Source organism: Ciona robusta, chromosome 1 (assembly GCF_009617815.1).
Source record: "Ciona robusta chromosome 1, ASM961781v2".
NCBI lineage: Eukaryota > Metazoa > Chordata > Ascidiacea > Phlebobranchia > Cionidae > Ciona > Ciona robusta.
Window position 1 is genome coordinate 10460218 of NC_143235.1, and position 19978 is coordinate 10480195.

General features: G+C 43.2%; 1 protein-coding gene across 2 annotated transcripts; it reads right to left on the reverse strand.

Annotated features, from left to right (window-relative positions):
- Positions 1–120: 120 nt before the first annotated feature.
- Positions 121–16857, reverse strand: LOC149743030 (uncharacterized). 2 transcript variants are annotated; one of them, XM_089879502.1, is made up of 38 exons: positions 16443–16857; positions 16056–16193; positions 15818–15927; positions 11646–11750; positions 11320–11442; positions 10271–10393; positions 9830–9958; positions 9181–9303; positions 8905–9027; positions 8512–8649; positions 8069–8191; positions 7780–7902; positions 7409–7511; positions 6914–7041; positions 6594–6722; positions 6161–6286; positions 5874–6008; positions 5551–5685; positions 5236–5364; positions 4997–5125; positions 4817–4942; positions 4611–4739; positions 4377–4505; positions 4173–4301; positions 3980–4108; positions 3612–3740; positions 3405–3533; positions 3208–3348; positions 2994–3110; positions 2787–2915; positions 2595–2723; positions 2376–2516; positions 2162–2290; positions 1966–2094; positions 1638–1766; positions 1436–1564; positions 1234–1362; positions 121–1045 (listed from the first exon to the last, which is right to left on the reverse strand). In XM_089879502.1, the coding sequence occupies exons 1-38, from the start codon at positions 16544–16546 to the stop codon at positions 885–887; spliced, it is 4839 nt and encodes a 1612-aa protein (XP_089735628.1). In that variant the 5' UTR covers positions 16547–16857; the 3' UTR covers positions 121–884. The 2 variants fall into 2 exon arrangements, with proteins under 2 accessions (XP_089735628.1, XP_089735637.1); XM_089879511.1 differs by lacking the exons at positions 11646–11750; positions 15818–15927; positions 16056–16193; positions 16443–16857 and adding an exon at positions 12212–13033.
- Between the last annotated feature and the right edge of the window lie 3121 nt (positions 16858–19978).

Consider the following 19978-nt stretch of genomic DNA (forward strand, 5'->3'; position numbering starts at 1 on the left):
GAAACTATAGTTGTATGTATAGTACATCTCCAGTCTGCACATATTATCGGTTCGAATGTCGATGATGCTAACAGGAATGTTTTGACGTTTCCAGTCGGTCTTTTGCATTTCAAAGCACAATTTGTTAACATGCTGAATTACGTTTATTTGCAATTTTATTGTTGCGAAACGGAACACTTATCTTACAGTACATTTCTGAACAGCAGGTCGACGGAGCAGGCGCGTCGGGTATATAAAATAAACGAACCCCAAATGTGACGTCACACACAGGGAACATTTCTCTGAGATAGCAAAAACGTTAAACGTTAAAATATCTGATTAGAATTGGAAGGAAATTATGTTAATGTTTAATTTTCTAAATACTTTTAAACTTGCGCAGATGGCTCGTATACGGTAGGTAAAACAAAGTATACGACGGAAACACGGCAAGTTAAAAATGGGAGAGCACGCAAGATAGAAATAGGTTTGCCAACTGCCAGAAGCCCAGAAATTCTTTACAAACGATTGAATGGTTCGAATATTTTGGCAATCAAAAGCACTAAAGGGAACTTGGAACAACATGCGGCCCGCAGAACCACGGTGGACACGCACTGAGAAGAAAAACGCTACAAATTTACGTATTACTAGCACTGTAGAACAAAAAAAGAATATATAACGTGACAGCGATTGAACGAGTGTGACTGTCACAATTCGTGAAACTGTTGACTATATATAAAAAAAAAACATGAAAAAGAAGGCACAGGCTGGCCGCGAAAAGTCGACAAATATACGGCCCTTTCACACCTCAAGAAAGTTTCGGATTGCTGACGTGTTGAACGGACGCTTTATGGTAATGGATGAAGTTCGAATGTCTTGAAAATGCGGCGGGATGTTGATTAAGTTAATTAGGTGCGAGTGAACAACTGACGGCGACGTTTAATTTGACTGAAGGTGGATAGGGTGCGCTCACGGAGACGACGGAGAGCAGAGAGTCGAGAGCGACGGTTGGATACTCTTGCACGGTGGTGGGTGCGGCTTGAAGTACGAACACGAGCAAACATACCTTCTACAAAAAAGAAAAAGGTAATCAGCTTTGTTCCAATAAATGGCAGAATCAAATAAAGTTCTTACGATATAGCTGTTTGAGCATTTCATTTACTGGAGCATTTTTTGCTATATGAACAAAAAACAAGCACGTATTCCCAGCTCATTGAGATTATTTATGTTTAATTAATGTTATGTAATGCAACGTACTTTGTTGACACTTCGCACCAGTCCAACCGAGGGTACAAGTACATGATCCGTTCATTGGATCACAGACACCTCCATGTTCGCAGTTACAGTTCAAACTGCAGCCAGGTCCATAACGTCCGCTGCTGCACACTGTTCATACAGAGAATATTTTTTTGTTATTAACATGCATTTTAATGTCGAGGTTCGTCTGTATTCGACTTACCGTTTTGACACTTTGGACCGGTGTATCCAGCTGGACATTTACATTCACCAGAAATGGAGTCGCATTTGTTGGAAGACCCGCAATCGCACGACATGAGGCAGTTTGCTCCGTATTTCCCGGTTGGGCAAGCTGGTAAAAAAAAGAACGATTAAATATGAAAAATTGGCGGAATTGTCGTGTACATGCAAAGAAACAAACTCACAGTTTTCACACTGGGCACCGTGCCACCCGGTCGAGCAGTGACAACGACCAGTCACTGGGTCACAGTTCACCGAGTTCTGACAATCGCACTGACTTCGGCATCCGGCCCCATAGAATCCTTTCGGGCAACCTGTCGATCAAGTAAACAAAGCGTTACTTCCTAAAGAAACAGCATTTGATAAATCGCAATGCTTCGTCAGGTGTGACGTTTACTGCACGCAAGGCATCAAACCACCAAAAATACACTTTTGTCCCATCTTCTCCCACCTAACTATAAGTTATATCAAAGATATGTATCGTGTCAGACCAAATAAACAATCTCAACGTACTTAGCTGACATTCCACACCAAAGTAGCCGGGCGAGCAATGACACCATCCGTTAAATCTATCGCATGTTTCGTTTAGATTACACGAGCATTCCATGCTGCAGTCTGGACCCCATGTGCCTGACACGCATTCTGAAAGAAGAAAATGAATTTGAGAATAAATACGTGATGCCAAACGTAAAATAAATAACTGACTTACCTGTATCGCACATGGCGCCTGTCCATCCAAGGCCACACAAGCAATTTCCTGTTACAGCATTACAAACACCGTTGTTCGAGCAGGTGCACTGATTAGCGCAGTTTACACCCCATGTGCCGGGTTCGCATACTGAAAATAGAGATATGTTTAGCTTTGGATAAGGTGACAAATTGTGGTTAGATTAGCCAGGCAGCAGATTCCAATTGACCGTTACCTGATTGACAATTATTTCCCATTTTACCGGCGTCGCAGGTCGGGGCCGTTGGACAAGACCCTGTGACCTTATCGCAGACCGCGCCTGAACCACAGTCGCAAGCTCTGCTGCAGCCAGATCCGTAAAATCCGACAGGGCATTCTGGATAGGTTAATGGAAAAGGTCGTTATCGCAAACAATTAGGCAGCTGCTAGAAATGTCAAAACCGAACCCGCTTACCATCGTTACAAGTAGATCCAGTGTATCCAGGTTGACATGTGCACCTGCCACTGATTGGTTCACAAGTCCCGCCGTTTCTACATAGACAAATTGACCGACAGTTGCTTCCGTAGAAACCATCCTGGCAACCTAAATGTAAACCATTAGGTCTCATAACGATCAAATATTAACATTCGCATTGCGTCAACATACGTGTGTTGCAATCTTCACCAGTGTAGCCAGGGGCACATGAGCACACTCCGGTGCGTGGATCACATTGAGAGTTCCGTCCACAAGAGCAAGTTTCCGCACAGTTATCGCCAAAGCGGCCGGGTGGGCAAACTGTAAACAAAAGATCGTGATATAAAACCAGAAAATCCATTGCTTGAGTGTTAAGATGAAAACGTGCAAATTTCTCACCGTTCTGGCAACTGGAGCCTGTTAAACCTTTAGGGCAGGAGCATGCACCAGTCACGTGATGACAAGGCAATCCGGCCGCACAAGTACATTTGCTTTCACATCGTTCCCCGAATTGTCCTGTTTTGTTTTATAGGTTAAGGCACATATGATCAATACATCATACTTATTTAACCACAATTGACAGCATTATATCGAATAGTTAAAATTGACATACCTGCTAAACAAGGCCTGGAGCAAGTCGATCCTCTCCAGCCAGCGTTGCAAAGGCATCTTCCTGTAATGTGATCACACCCGACACCATTCTCACAACTACATTTCTCTTTGCATTTATCGCCGAAAAAGCCGTCCGGACAACCTGTCACATCAATCACTGTCAAATTTCTGACAATATTTGTAAGCCAAGTAACATACCTTCAAGACAACTGGGTCCTTGCCAACCGGGTGTGCATCTACATACACCTGTGGCAAAGTCACACATACCATTGTTGTGGCAATTGCACGAAGCGCTGCACCCATCTCCGAAAGTTCCAACACCGCATTCTAAAATATTATATTTTAAAATAACACATAATCACAAAATGTTTAACCATATCAATTGTTTGTTAAGATATCTTTTACCTTGTTCGCATGCAATTCCAATCCAACCAGGTTCGCAGTTACATCTCCCAGTAACTGGATCACAACCTCTTGAATTTCTACAAGTACACATTCGTTGGCAGTTGGCCCCGAAATAGCCTTCGGGACATGCTGTGTGAAAACAACCAACGGTTAGTATTACCAGAATACACCTGTTTCTAAACCATCTCTTTATATAGTAGGGTGGGGGAAGACGGGACACTTTTAGCACATAATATCTAAATATCCTAATCGTTTTTTAACAATTAACAAGGGTCTGTGGGAATCGGGAGGATATGGTTTTATAATTCTTTGAATGTTCTTTGTTTACTACAACCCTACTATATATTTGTACATCATATATAGCTTACATCGGTCACATCTAGCACCGGTGAACCCAAGGCCGCAGATACATCTACCGGTCACGTGATCACAGCTCGCACCGTTCGCGCAGTTGCAGACGTTCGTACAATTTTCGCCCCATCTGTTTTCGCCGCATCCTAAAGTACCAACACATTACATTTAAAAGGTGTTCTTAACCCGACAGTATACAAGCTAACTTACTTTCGCTGCAGCTATCCCCAACCCAGCCAGCAGGGCATGAGCAATCTCCTGTAATATGATTACACCGAGCACCGTTCCAGCACGCGCATGTATTCCCGCAGTCCAGGCCATAATAGCCATCAGGACAAGCTGTGACGCAAGGCAGTGGTTAATGGCGGTCAACCTTATACTCAAGTACAAAACAAAATACAATTATATTATCACCTCTGTCGCAGAAAGTGTTTCTCCACCCCGAGGTACAAGTACATGCCCCACTAACATGGTCACAAGTGGCGCCATTGACACACATGCATTCCTGTTGGCATTGTGGTCCATAGAATCCCTCGGGACAACCTGGAGTTTAGCAAAGAGATTTACAAAAACCGCAGTTCGCCTTCTAGATCTAGGCTTGGAACAAAATCCCACCACATCAGCGTAGTTTTTTAATAGAACACTTACGTTGGTCGCATCGTCTTCCTAACCACCCAGAAGCACAGTTGCATGTGCCAGTTACTGGGTCACAAGGTTCGCCGTTTTCACAATCGCATCGTACAGCGCAATTCTGGCCCCAGAATCCAAGTCCGCAAGCTAATAAAAATACCACAACAAGTATGAATTATCAAGCACAATAAATCATACAAAAAACGATGGGTCTGTTCACTTACTTTTCTGACAGTTTCGTCCAGCATATCCAGGGTTGCAACGACAAGTTCCGTCAATTGGATCACATATGCCGTTTCCACAGTTGCACCTGTTTCTGCACTGCCTTCCGTATCTTCCAATGCGGCAACCTAAGCATAGTTCATTCAGTTGAAGTTCTAATCGCTTCCACTAAGTACACTTACGGTCTGCGCAGAGAACTCCAACAAAACCAGGCGCACACTCGCAATCTCCAGTCTCTTTGTTGCAGACTCCATTATTCAAACATGTGCATGTGTGAGAGCAACCCAATCCCCAAGTATTGCCCGGACATTCTATAGAAACAATACAGAAACAACTTAAGTACGTGGCGTGTTTAAAGTGGTCTTTTCATTAACATGACGTCATTTGGTTCATGACGTTACTGCTTAACACAGCTGCTTACCGTTTTCACAAGTAATTCCAGTTTTTCCTGGACCACAGATGCATCTTCCAGTTATTCTGTCGCATTGACTTCCAGCCGCACAAGAGCAAATCTCCAAACAACCAACGCCCCATGTGCCAGCACTGCATTCTGTAATTTAAGTTCAGAGTTAAACTATCCGCAGGAATTTAACGCTACGAGTTCATAAAAAAATCGCCAGATCTCTTTCTCAGAATCAAATAAAAGAAATCTCTTTACAATCGGCTGGTGCGACAGACGTGTTTGTGTAAGCGCATACCACGCGTGAGTCACAAGCTTTAATGTTGTACTGTCTACCTTGCGTGCAGTTCTGGCCTCGGAAACCTGGCGGGCAATCTCTCTGGCATGCACCGGTAACGTGGTCGCATCCGACACCATCCTCGCATCGACATCTCTCGGCACAATCCGCTCCGAATGTTCCCTCGGCACACGCTAAGCAATATAGTTAGTATTGAAAACACAAAGGAAATTGTATTAACAACACAAAGGAAATTGTACTCAAAGTTTAAAATGAGCATATTCCCGTTAGAATCAACCTTTAGTCTAGACCATTTAAACTAGAGAGATTACTGTACTTACTTATTTTATTTACATGGGACACAAAAGCATTTATAACTTACCAGAGGTACATGTTCTTCCAGTATATCCTGGTTTACAGTGGCAAGTACCGTCCGCTTTGTCGCAACCGAATGAATGTCTCTTGTTGCATCTGCATTCGTTCTTACAGATCATACCAAACGACCAAGGTGGGCATGCTATTCAACAAAGCTTATTAGTGGCGGTCTCCAACCAAGTTTATCACGCTATCCTTATTCGAGTCGCCAAATTCCGCATCAAATCTTCATTGTGCGGTATACATTGGGGAACTCCTTCTATCATATTTTACAAATATTTTTATCTCACCAACCTTTGTGACAACGTCGACCGTATCGCCCTGGCTCACAAAAGCAAATTCCGAACGTCTTGTGGCATCGCGCACCCCGACAGTTGCAAAATTTCTCGCAGTTTGAACCAAATTTACCTCGAGGACAACCTGCATATTGGGTGCGGATTAAATTTGGCTTTTACAGAGTCTGACATCCGAACCTATTGTCAAACATGGCGGGGGTTATAGGAATGCGTCAACTTGATTCATCGAATCGCACTCGTTTACTTTGGTCGATGTACGCACAGTCATTACCCACTCCATTAGGGTATATTACATAACAGCATTAATGTAACCGCAGCCCAAATACGGACAAAGCATTTGACAGCTTAAGGTGTTATAAATCATCGCGTGGCGAAAACAGCAATATTACGTCTGAAATGCCAAGTGCATTGCCAAGATCATTTCTTCCTACCATTCTCGCAACGAGTTCCGGTGACACCGGGCATGCATCTACATTCTCCAGTTTCAGGGTCGCATTTCCCCTCGTTCAGGCAATTGCATTGCTCTCGGCAGTTCGGCCCATACCTTCCTTCGGCACAAGCTAAAAATAAACCCCGGATTAGGCACGGAATGGAGTTTTACGGCTCCTAATACGGTGGTGTCAGCCAGCCACCTTGGCAAATTTGGCACTATTCAAATTTTAATTTTTAAGCTTTTTACAAGCTTATACCAATCGAGACCATTTGAAGATAATATTTAGTTTGGTAAAATGATTAGAAATTATGTACGCACTTTCGTTACAAACAATGCCGTGATGTCCAGCGCTGCAATCACAACCATCCAAATCATCGTTACAGTTTCCTTGTGGGCAATCCGAGCAAGTGAATCTACAATCCGCACCAAATCTTCCAGGCTCGCATCTGGGTGGGAAAGGGATGGACGGATGGTTAATTAAAAATCAAACTTTTCAGCGATATTGTTTTGATCTTTTCTCAGAAAATTGGGTAAACCTAAAGGCAACGTAAAAGACAGTAGCATACTTTCTACGAAGCTATGTTTAGCTGGAGGCAAATTTAATCAAAATGATGAAGTACCGAAACATTCTCTATACTCCACGAGAAAAGCATTAGTGGATTACTTTTGCCACAGGATTACACAGTTCTAAAGAAGGCAGGTCGATGAGTAATCTAAGATCATCGGCGTGTGGCAAAGCAACCGCACGAGAAAAGGCGGGTTGGTGAGCCAAGCAAAGTAGGCGCGCCTTAACCCGACTTCATTTGACCTTACCTGGTTACCAAAGCAAAAGCTGCAAGATCTGGTTCTCCTCCGTTCAAGGTTAGCGAGTGGACGGGTTGTGGCTGAGGGCGGAAGACAATGACGGGAGGCAGAGCTGCAAATTTACTTTGATGGTAAATAAGATCTTTGTCTGCGTGGCCTATATACTAGAGTGAAGGGCGATTAACTTTATCGCTGATTTTTATACAATGGTGTTTTTTACGGTAAGATTCAGACTACATGATTGAGTGTTGGATCGATTCAAACCATAATTCCAGGCTTCTTATTGTGCCCTGCCTGTACGTAGGACCTCACTTATCTCAAACACAATAGAAAAGGTTGAACTCCAGCAGGCGGGTGTAAATTTGAGTCACAACACTCACGTTCGCAGAGTTTTCCATCAGCGCTGAGCACAAACCCACCATCGCATGCGCACTCGTACGAACCGACACTATTTACGCACTGCTGGTCGCATCCGCCGTTCAGGTCCAAGCATTCATTGATGTCTGCCAAAGGAAATCTTTTAATCCCAGCCATTGGCGAGCAATAGATCATTTCCGAGTTCTGCTACAGTTTGCGCCGCCACAGGCTAAGAGGTTCATCCACATAGCGGGCGATAATTACCGAGTACTCGGTTGCTTTCGGTAAACAAATAAACACTGCAGGCCTTACCTTGGCAGCCACAACCATCTGATAACATGGTAAATCCTGATCTGCAGCTGCACTCGTATCCTCCCGGTGTGTTGGAACAGCCTTGATCGCAACATTTCGTGCCATCGGAGCATTCGTCGACATCTATTAAAACAACATTCCGTAATCGTAATGGACTTTACGTTAAAACTAACTTGAAATCGAATTTTTATGTTGCAACCATATTATCGTTTCTTAAAAATTATATTTATGTCCAAACATCGTAAACGTTTATTTAAGACCTTTGTTTAATTAACGGACACTCGTATTGTGGCAAACACCATTAAAAATCATTTAACGACAGTTCCTAAAATCGGATGTATCACCAACCGACTCCGTGGTATGAATTACGACACCGTCCACAACCGAACATGGAAAGTGTAACTTCCACTGTTGGCTTAACCTCAATTACGGGCGCAATCTACCTGTACAACTTTTGCTGTCCGCCTCAAGCTGGAAACCACTGCTGCACGAACACGTTATGACGCCCAAGTCTTCATTACAAGTGTGCATGCACCCGCCGTTCATTGTCGAGCAAGATTTGATAACTTCCATTTCAATTCCTGTGGACAATGCCCAAGTTTAAATTTGGAATCAATCTCTCTCTAAACCCACAAGTTTTGGCTGACATACCATGTCTATTAACATAATTCTCTTGGAAACGGAATGCCTAGGTTTTTTTAGGTACTTGAAATTGGACAGCCAAGCCCTGAAACGCCCATGTAAAAACAAAACTTCTCTGTTCCAAACTCGCTTTAGTGTAGCATTTGACATTCGGGCATTTTAAAATAAACGTTCGAATAATGTCGTGTACTCACTGTAACACGTTTGGCTGTCCCTTCCCAATTCGTAACCAGGGTTGCAAATGCATGTATAAGATCCGATCGTGTTGACGCAGTTGTGGGAGCAGCCACCCAAGTTCGTGAGGCATTCGTTCACATCTGAAACGTATGACGTATACTGTTGTAATACGCGTGATGAATCGGAAAGAAAAAGATAAACTCTAGACGGTTTCCTGTTTACAATGCTTTTCAATACACCCAAAACCAAACTGAATGCGAACAAGCAATTGGTATGTAACAACGGGGACTTACCGATGCAAGTTCTGTTGTCCGCATCAAGTTCGTATCCTTCAAAGCAAGTGCACTGCGCCTCGAATCCCACAGCAACGCAGTTTTGATTGCAGCCGCCATTGTTGGTTTCGCACGGGTCAGCAACTATAAATCAAAGTTATCGCGTTACCTTAACGGATTCTGTATCAGCATGTACAAAGTCACATTTCCCAGCTTTCTATTGTATAAAGTATAATAGGTTTTGTTAAAAGCCTGAAAAGTTAAACCAGTTCAAATCTGGAGTCAAAAGTTACATTTAGATCGTTCAATTAATAGTTTGAACTCTGTTGCTGGGTCGACCTTTTAAAACGTGATTAGCAAATACGAACTACGGAAATGTCATAAAATATTGTGCTTGATGATCTTATTGACTGCAGTTTAGCGGCGGAAATGTGGTTATAATGTTATAAGCGGTCACAGAGGTCAGTTAGAATTCACCATTGGTGCTGTGACGTCACAAACTTTTCAAGAGGAAGCGGTGACGTAAGAGAGTACAAGCGCATAGAAATCTAATAATAAAGACAAGTTTCACATTTCGGCCACAACTCAAATCCCCGATGGTTCAAAATTCTTCCATAACTCGAATGCCGACCCTTCTGCTAATTTTACAAAACCAGAACATTAAACTCACCATCGCAGGTTCTCCCATTGGAGTTAATGACGTAACCACGTTGACATCTGCAGGAATAACGTCCACTTGTGCCCTGAGCTTCACATATCTGCTCACAGCCACCATTGCGGATCTCACACATGTTAGTAGCTGTAAATAGTGAAAACAAATTAACGACCGCAGCAAAACAGAAACCCTCGTTCGAGATGGTCTTACTCCACCATGTTTATTGCGTTCAAACTACCGGTCATTGGCATAGTTATAAAACTGTTGTTGGACCGACTAACCCCCTTGGGAGAAATGCACCCCCGTGCTTGTTTGCCTTTCAACCATCAATGATATTAAATCTAGAAAATTTTATTGGACGCAAAGCAAACCAATCCCAGGAAAACAGCAGCTCCGTACACGACAGTGAACGAGAAAAAACGATTAAAGCTTGTGTGCTTGGCCTAGTTAACTTACGAACGCAGGTTTTGTCATCGATGTGTAGCCTGTAGCCTTCATTGCACTCACAGTAATGACCGCCCTCGGTGTTGACACAGACATGGGCACAACCTCCATTATGCTCGGAACATTCATCGTCGTCTGCTCGGTGATAAACAAAGTATTACGTCGTTTGCGAACAAATACGTCACGCTGCGGCGGGCGTTTGATTAATTGTCCCCGCTCGTCCGCAAAAGAAATTTTGATGGTTTTGAACGGAGAAATGGACACTACTAGCGGTTTGAAATACGCACACGAAGTATCTGTTGCGGCACAACGAGTGATGAGTTCATGTGAAACAAGAGAACTGGTTTACGTAGGTACGGGCACGGGAGAAAAGAGGCTTCAGCAGCTTGTTTTTCAATAACGCGAGCGCAAATTAAAACCACGACTTTAATTTAAAATCAGAATTGCCGTGACTGCTGTCAGTCTGATAAATTTCGCTTATTCGTCGAGTGGAGCGTGACAGACAAGTATAGAAATCGAGCCACGGAGCAAGAACCTTCCTAATCTGCTTTAAGTGGGGGGCACTATGTGGGATGCGATCGTGTGAGGTTTATTTCGCGTCGCTGACACCTCTCAGCTTACAAAGAGTTGGCGACGAGGCATTCACTTTCTTTCTCACGGTCGTAAGCCACCCGACACTTGGTCTAAGAGCGATTACCCGTTCCCGAGATAAACGCTTTCGTTCTTTGCTCTAATTAGTATAGTGCACATCTGGCAAAGAGGAAACGATTGACACGACAGAGGACGATTCGTTATTCTAACAATTACGATGAGAACACAACACTCCTTTAAATCAAACGGTCTAACCGTTTTATCGTGACTATTAAATTTAATTTCTCATATTTAACCGTTTCCGACACGAAGTGTAGCTTATGGTAATACATAATAGTAAACCACGAAAATGTTTAACCAGGTTCACCGAGTGTTTTTATCACGTATTCTAGTCCCGCATACATACCACAAGTAAGGAGATATGTCGAAATTGTAGACGCGATATGCGGCAATTGTATATAGGTACCCACCCACGCAAGTTCGTTGGTCGCTTTGAAGATGAAATCCTTCCCTGCACTTGCAGAAGAAACCGCCAAAGGAATTGCAGCACATCTGGTTACATCCGCCGTTGTTGGTGGCGCATTCGTTCAAATCTGTCCAAAAACAACAACCGACACTCAGCATGGTCTCCCACATCGGATGCCCGACGGGACCACGGGCAATAAAACGTCACACATTTCCATTATCCGATAATTGACGCGTTTAAGGGCTCGGGAGAACTCGAAACCACAATGGTCGTTGAATTCAGATGATCTTGGCGGCAATACTCACGTGACCGACAGCGGGATGGACTTACCGTTCTCACAGCGCGCACCAGTAAATCCGCCCGTGCATTGACACATCTGAGTTGCCGAGTCTTGGCACCGACCTCCGTTGAAGCACACCCCATAAGAGCAGTGAGCTGAAACGCGTGAACGAGACATACGGGATAATACCGGGCACGAATATCAAGTTAATTCGACGACCGACAAATTTCGGTGCACCACCCTTGTCTTTCTACGGTTGTCAAACCGAAACAACCAGGTTTAAAATTCTCAAGCAAATTTGAAATCGTGCCACATTTAAATCGAACATGTCAGTCTATTCTGCCAAAGTTTGTATGGAATTTGAAACCATTGTTTGATTAAACACTTGAGATTTCACAACCTGCCTCTTCAACGTCTGAAGAGTTTAAATTCATACAGACAAGGGTGATGGAAGCTTAAAGTGGATTTCTCATATTATTGGTTCACTCACGATATTTTTATAACAGTTTTTATTTTTTTTGTTAAATGTAATTCTTTCAAAATTTTGTCGAGGTGAACTCAAATACCAAGAAAATCACTTCAGCTTTAAAAATAAATTTAGATCCGCGAACTCGACCTGTTGCCCATCTCTTTGACCTTCTCAATCCTTGGGATATTTCGTTTCGGACTTCCTTATCGAGGTTGATAATTTCTGCGCCGTCTTTATAATAACGTGAAACATCGGGTCCGCAGTGTACCTCGCCAAAGTTAAGAGGGTGCAAATTTCCGTACGGAGAACGATGCTGCGCTGAGCTTTCGTTGATAGACAACGCAACCAGCACAAGCAATATCAGCCAAACACAACGCATATTTGCTCAAGTTTTCCAACACTATAACAGCTTGACTAAACGACAACAAAGCTATATATCTGCAATGCAGCAAATTTAGATTCGGCCTTCGTTCTAAGCCCTGACGATACCTCGAAGATTCCTGACGCTGCAAATGCGAACGTTGAATAAGCACAACCGCTTATATAGGACCCGGGGCAAAATGTGTTTAGGCGGACAATAGTTTAGTCGGTACGGAGGATTTGTTGTACTTTGCCAGCGTCTTAAATTGATATAAAACACACGGTGCGCGGCCCCGCAATTGGCGATCCAACGAAGCCTTTCTTTGTAAGCGGAAAACGTTTGGAACGAATGCCGCGAAGAGGGGAACAGACAAAGACATGAGCTAAAGAGCTCCCCTTACAAACACCATCGAATCTTTTTATTCCTCGCTGCGTTCAATTACTATTCAAACGTCTGTGCAAACAAGTAGGACCTCCGCCATAAGTGACCGACAACTTAATATTATTCTTCCTGATCGATTGCGCTTACTGTTATTTTGGGTCACCTAATGAATTTTTCTGCGCTCCACGATAGTCGTAACTATAACATGCAGACGCGCTGGAGAACCGACAGACTTATATACTACCAATGTCGCCCAATCAGCATTTGCACCACACTCTACTCTCGATAACTTACTGATAAAAATAGGGAGCAAAAGCAAACCGCGCTACCGAAGAACAAAGAAAAGGCTGTTGTTTGATTCTCATGAGGACAGCACACCACTGTGCCAGATTACGGAAGTTTTGTGTGCACAATTCTCTAGTGTGCATTGTGAGCGATAGGGCGCCGGGATATAAGTCATACAGCGCTTGCCAACCATCGCATGCAATTGCCAGGACAACGGCGTCTGCAAAGTTCTTGCTGACCCACGCTGTCGCGTTATGGTGACGAACCATCGGAAACTCACGTTCGTTTGTTGGTGAGTTGACATCTCATACAGATAACAGCCGCGCCTACAGGAATATCCCAGCTAAAGCAATTGTCCGAGTAGGTCACACGACGCGTTAACGTGTCTTGTAGAGCACATTTTTGAACAGCGATAAATTTAGCTTGTCGCATGACGGCGCATGAGTTGTCGAAAATTAAGGGCTTGGCATATACATGTTGATACGGGTTTTGTTTAGAATCCTGCGCGGGCCTGAACAAGCCCGAAGAAGCGACGTCGGTCATTATCTAACTTGCTATACGAGGGCGTGAACCAATAGTCTGGCTTCCAGTAAGTACAGCCTGAATAGAGGCGCGCCTGTAAGAATGTAAGGGACGAACTGCAGACAGGAAACCGTCGAGGGTCTGAATCGTGAGGCCCCGAATGAAACCGTTCAGACGAAAACGACTCGAGTTGTATAGATATCCTTTGGGTCGCTTTATTCACCCATTTCTATAATTGAAATCGATTGATAAGATACGACCCCGTTCTGTTGACGCATGCCAGGTTTCATCTAATATTTCACAATTCGTTTACAAAAAATCCTGATCAGTCGGCGCCACTATGCGAAGAAGAACGACCGAGTTATCTCATGGTCAGAAACGATGACTTTTGTACCTACAACGTTCTGCGACTGGGTGGGCTATGAAGATTGACATCTATTTCGTTCCGTCACAAAATGACATCTCCTGACCTACTTTTCCTACAGTGACAGCCCGTAGCACCATGGCGCCACCTAAGCGAGTACCCAAGTCTTCAAGTGTTCCGACCACAAACCACGTGATCACACCACGTGGGACACAGGGGAAAACAATTACAAGAATCGAAGTTAAGCACCGACAAATATTTAGCGCCGTGCGGTTTCCGAAAGGTCAGCGGTGAGGTGCTCACTGACGGATACTAACTTTTACGTCATATTGCCCTACGTCATATGGCGCCTGCATCATAATGCGGGTTTTGTGACGTAGACGGGCGGAGCCAACTGTTATTCACGTCATGTAGGCACTGTGTGCGCAAGTTCACACAATGGTCCCATTCACTCGAGCCGGTTCTAACCTGCTTGCCGCAATGACATTACAACAAACATGACTCCACAATGGAAACAATAATGACCGTTCCATTTTGGTCCGACAATCCCGATTTTACACTACGTGTCTAAGCAGGGTAGGGCCACACCTTATTATATTAACACAGCTTAGTCTGGTTGAAATTAAATGCAATTTATCTCGCTTTGATTCGTGTAATAATCCGACTACCAAGCATAACATGGGAAACGTGCAAGGCGAAGTCTCACACAGAAAGTGCTTTTGTTGTCTTTCGCCGGCGGTTTTTGGTGAGTAATCAGTGGTGTGGGAGTGAGTGACTCACTTCGGATCAGTTAATCATCGAAATTCATGTTTTGGAAAATAAAGGATTTGATTGTTTTGCTCGTTCAGAAACTAAACTCGAATAAAACGAGTCGTTCTGCGGTACATTCATCCACCAACGAGCTACGTGCAATCAGCATGCAACGCGTAGCGAATCACGTTGCCCGGGCGCGAATTACTCAGGTAAAAGTGAAGTGGGGGTGCTTCCGAAGAACCCGGAAACCGACTGCCTTGCGCGTCGACGACAAACCTACCGTGGACTGAATAAAATTGAAATCGCCGCTTCAGTGAACGCGAAAGGCGAATGTTTAGACCTAAGTCATATGCGTATTGTTACAGCAGCGAATTGAAAAAATCCCATCAAGGAAATGAGAGATTGGTTTGCGAGCCGAAGGTATGTATCAGACGATCGCTCGACGACCGAAACCACCACGAACGAACTCAAGTACTTTTCCGCCGTTTGAATGATAACCTTTCACCGCAGAGGCGAACTCGAAAGCACAAACAAGTAGCAAACACTGGAATTTCTTGCTTTCAAAGTGGAGCGAGAGGGACAAAGGTTTCCTGGGCCACAGGTCGGAACGGATGGCGGAGATACAACGGCATAAACATATATATACTCAAACCATGATCGGAATTTCGGCTGCCAAATGGCTCGGCCGTTTTCTTCGATTATCCAACATTCATCAAGGTTTGAGTTTCGATTACCGTCAAAACATCCACACACTCCCTGCATATTCGGTAACAGTTTAAAAACAGAGGGTCATAACATTTTAGGCTGACATTATGTCACCGCCCTTGACGCTCTTGGTGTCTCGTGCCGCCCAATTCAATTACCGAGCAGTTATCGTGATTTGGGAAACGACTAGCTTGCCAAAGTGGTCGAAATTTAGATTCAATCCAATGGATTTGTCGGCCCAATAACGCTTTTAAACGTGACGTAATTTTTTCATTGCTTCCGAAACGGACGGCACGCGTTCGACTTGAATACGCAAGGGAGAATAGGGATGTTATAACGTCATAAGAGGCTCACAACGTTAATCTCATATTTAATAACTCACGATATGAACAGCCCGCCTCGTTGTTCATCTGCGTCCATCCAGGACAACATTTGGCCGACGTCGACTTTTTTGTTTGATATGAAGTTCTGTATGTTGTGTAGTACGCTGTCCTGTAGATCAAACTTGTAAGTTGCAATTCCGTGTTTTGAATATAAACACGGAAGGTTGTCGAACATGGTCGAACATAATCGAGTTACAAGCATCAAAATCAAGGTCCGTACGATTTAGAGAGACCTACCTTCGTTCATACCCGACACACCATCTTCTGTAGTCGCCGCAGCTCTGTTTCCACACTTTGACGAGCCGTGTGAATGCCTTTACGCATGGCTGCACCGAACGCACGACTTTAACCGACTCCGATTCGCAGACGTTGGGCCTGTGAACACCTTTTGATCAGCCTTGCAAAACAGCTTACTTAGCTAATTGGAAAATTTCTCGTGTGCCCTAAATTTCGTAGCCTTTCGCTGGCAAAATTGGTCATTTTTGTGGAATTTTATCCTAGAATAGCGCCGTAATTGCACCCCAGGGTAGTTTAATGACATCGGGAATTGATAGAGTGCTCACATTGTGCCTGTTGTGATTATCGACCTTTACCTACATGCCTAATATAAAAATTTGTACTCACATGCCCATTTGTAGATTGGTCGCGGCTGTGTCATCAAGACAAAAGAAAATAAATACAAGTGAGGTTGCGGCCAAAAGCCGAGAGTTCCTCCGATATTTTATCATGGTCTCCGAGAGTTAATAATTCCCGATATCTCTGTCTCGGTTGATAATTTGTTTGTTCTTCCTGGGGTGTTTTGTTAACAAATAGGATTATCTTGAATTCAGTTACGCCTTGCTGATCTTGCTGGTAAAGCTGTTGTTTCTTGAGCTCTTCTGCGGCCGCTGATGCGTGTAGTTGCTTGTTGTGACGATTCGCTCACCAGTTTCGCACAGTGAGGTCGTTGGTTTCAAAAAGCCTAAGCATCTATGCGAACTCTACAAGCGTAATGTTACAACCCTTTCTAGACTATTGTAGTGACCTGGTAAAAATCAAAAGAAACGATAAAATCACAAGGCTTATCGGAATAAGCAGCCGGCGTGATTTAGCTGGATGCTGTCCACCAGAATAGGAGGTATTGTTAGAGATTTTGTTTGCGCTTGCCTTTCCCGCAACCGCATAACTAACAATGGGCTTACTGTGACTATCCCGTAGCCGCGGGCTCTGATATTAAAAACTAAGTTAGTTTGCGTACACTTATCAAACGTTCATGTACCACTACCAATACTGTCCCTGTTTACTACTTAACTGTTGCAGTCGTTGATAAAAGTTAAAGCGAATCATTATTTGGAGGGTTACCAAGCAACTATTTCGGCCATTTTTGGCAATTACGTCACACACTACTATAACAATGTCGAGACAGTGTGCTCCCATTGAGCAAATACGTCATAATACAAATAGCGAATTGAACAACCGGTCCACCTTTCAAAAATAAAACTATTTACCATTCGAAAAATCCTACGACGAACAATGGTTACTTCGCCACAATAGATTAGCTTCAACGCAAATTAATAACAAGTGCTACCTGTGCGGGTCGGAATTTCAAATCTAATCACATCCACAGTGTATATTTGAACACGATCGACAGTTTTCTGGCGCCTTGTTTGTCTTGTCTAGCAAACCCACGCATGATGCGACAGAACAACTCGCAAAGCAACAACTGGATGACAAAAAGTTGACACTTCGACCCAATCTGGCCTACTTTTAAGGCACGTTCCAAATTTCTGATAAGTAAAGATTGTAAAAGTGCCCTGGTCTCTGCGTCGGTATCGTTTTTTTCGAAATACAGAGGCAGCTTTGAAGCTGATTTTAAATCAAAAAATGTATTCGGTTAAAATTCAATCGTGACAGGGTCCTTTCTCTCAAATTCTGATGATTAAGTACTTGTACCTCTAGAGGGATTAAAGACAAAGAGAGTATAAAGCTAGACACCATGCGGATGTAATCTCTCAATCAATTACCGGTCGCGGTGAATTTAATAAAACAATTACCCTTCTGAATTCAACGACCTTTGATTACTCTAGCCGTCTAGAGGAACCGACCTTAACCAGAAATATGTTAGCGCAAACACACCGAGATTTGTTTTGCCTTCAAGTGCATTTGTGTTTCCGTTTGCTGACACCAAATCTTGTTTTCTAAATCTATTAACGAGCTTGCCTTGTCACGTTCCGTGCGAACTAATCATTAACCGCTGAAGCTTTATTGACATTCCACACCTTCTAGTACAGCGCGGGTGGATTGACCTGTACTTCTGATGATCGTTGTTCTGACACCGTTTGGTCACTTTCTCAAGCAAAACGAGTACAAACGAACGAAGCTGTGGCTTGGTAGAAATAAGAAGCTGCGAAGTATTTACCGGCTTAGTCCTGTAGGATTACAGCGTATAAAAAGGTGTGAGTAATTCTAAATTTATCGCGCGTGAACCGGTAACTTGACGACTCCGCTACTTATAACTCTGTGAGAATATTCACTTAACGCAATACTGTACAGACATATTCTTACAAATATCGCACACCTCAATAAGTACTAATTCAACTGTATGGAAGTACAACGTACAACATTCCTTACGAGCTGCAAACTCATTTTGCTATGCGCTTAGCAGCCTGCAGGTTCGGTTATAAATCCCTTTTCGCGAAACCGTCTTCAAAAATCGTCTATTTACTTTCGTCTTTACGTCTGTTGATCGCAACTAAAGTAGAGAGGATAGAAAAACGCGGCTATACGAAGTAAAATGTTTGAGAAATAAGGAGAAGTGTGTGGTACCTCGTCACCTGACTACTTAAGGGTCTGATTGGTTGAAGGAATGTGGTCCCTTTGAATACGTCACGGCCTGCGTTATTGCTCGAAAGCTACCAGAAAACTGTTTTCAAACAACGTCAGAGTATATTGTTTCGTAACTCGTGCTTGTGGGTTGGCTTTCGGCATAAAAGGCAACGTTTGCTTGGATTGAGACCTCGGGGTTCGTTCCTAATGTCGTCACCGAGTCTACGTGAAATGTTGGTTGAGGTTTCCTTAAGCGGATTTTGCTCGCCGCATCGACATTTGAGGCTGACGTAATGTATATCTTCCCAACCGATCAACTTGCTCGAACCGTTTAATCCCGGTAATCGCAACACGTATTACCGCATGAACACAAGACGAGCTGCTGTCATGACATTTTCGAGTTTCTTTACATTTCCTATGAACTGTAATACCTGACTCTCCTGTTAATAAGCTAATGACCTGACTGTATTAATTCAGACCAACAATTTAAACAGACAATCACCTGGTTCCCCAGATTTTATGGTATTAAAACTCAAAAGCGACATCTACTGGATTGTATATGTTAAAACTTGTATGTCTTATAAATTCTGTCGTAACCGTACTACGAATAGCCTACACAGCTATAAATTGTGAATTGGAGCAGAATCACGCTCCCACAATATTTGAGCAGAGAAATACGGCATATTTGCGACATTCTAATTTAAGCAAACTGCGACAATAAAAGACGCGCTTGTGTTAGCTTTTATCTCCTCCAAGGTCGAAACCGCTCCTGCACAGATCAAGTTATTTGTTCTTCTCACGCCTCGAGTCGTATAACACTGGTTTATGCTTGTCGAAAGTACTTGTTGGTGATGGTTTTCATTTACAGCAAATATGTTTAATTATGTTTGTTATGTACCACTTCGTTAACGATTCTGTTTTGATTGAATCAGTTGCAGACAAATATATCAACGTGACGCTCGCCTGATATCCAAGCTTGGACATTAAAACTTGACGAACAGCATGTTTAAAATGCATCAAACCGCCATTTATTGTGAATCATGTTAAAAGGCATTAAAATAAAATCAGAGTATAGTAGGGTGGGGGAAGATTGGACATCTACTCATTCTATTATCGCGCCCCATTTGATAATAAACAAATAACACTCAAAGAGTTATAAAACTGTATTCTTACTACTCACATCGACCGTTGGTATTTGTTTAAAACATGATCAGGATATTTGGATATTATGTGCTAAATGTGTCCCATCCTAATATACATATAAATATGTCTTTTCAATGAATGTTTTTAACTGTGTTTGTAGTCACAATAGATAGATATAATCAGGCATATTTGCACTAACTCGTCAACAGCGT

Bases quoted from the DNA above. Each gene is read 5' to 3' on its own strand.
- LOC149743030 (XM_089879502.1), bottom strand. From the start codon at position 16,546: ATGATAAAATATCGGAGGAACTCTCGGCTTTTGGCCGCAACCTCACTT. The intron at 7,512-7,779 runs GTGAGTGTTGTG...GTAAATTTGCAG, and splicing joins TGATGGAAAACTCTGCGAAC to CTCTGCCTCCCGTCATTGTC. The intron at 4,109-4,172 runs GTAAGTTAGCTT...TTGGTACTTTAG, and splicing joins TGGGGATAGCTGCAGCGAAA to GATGCGGCGAAAACAGATGG.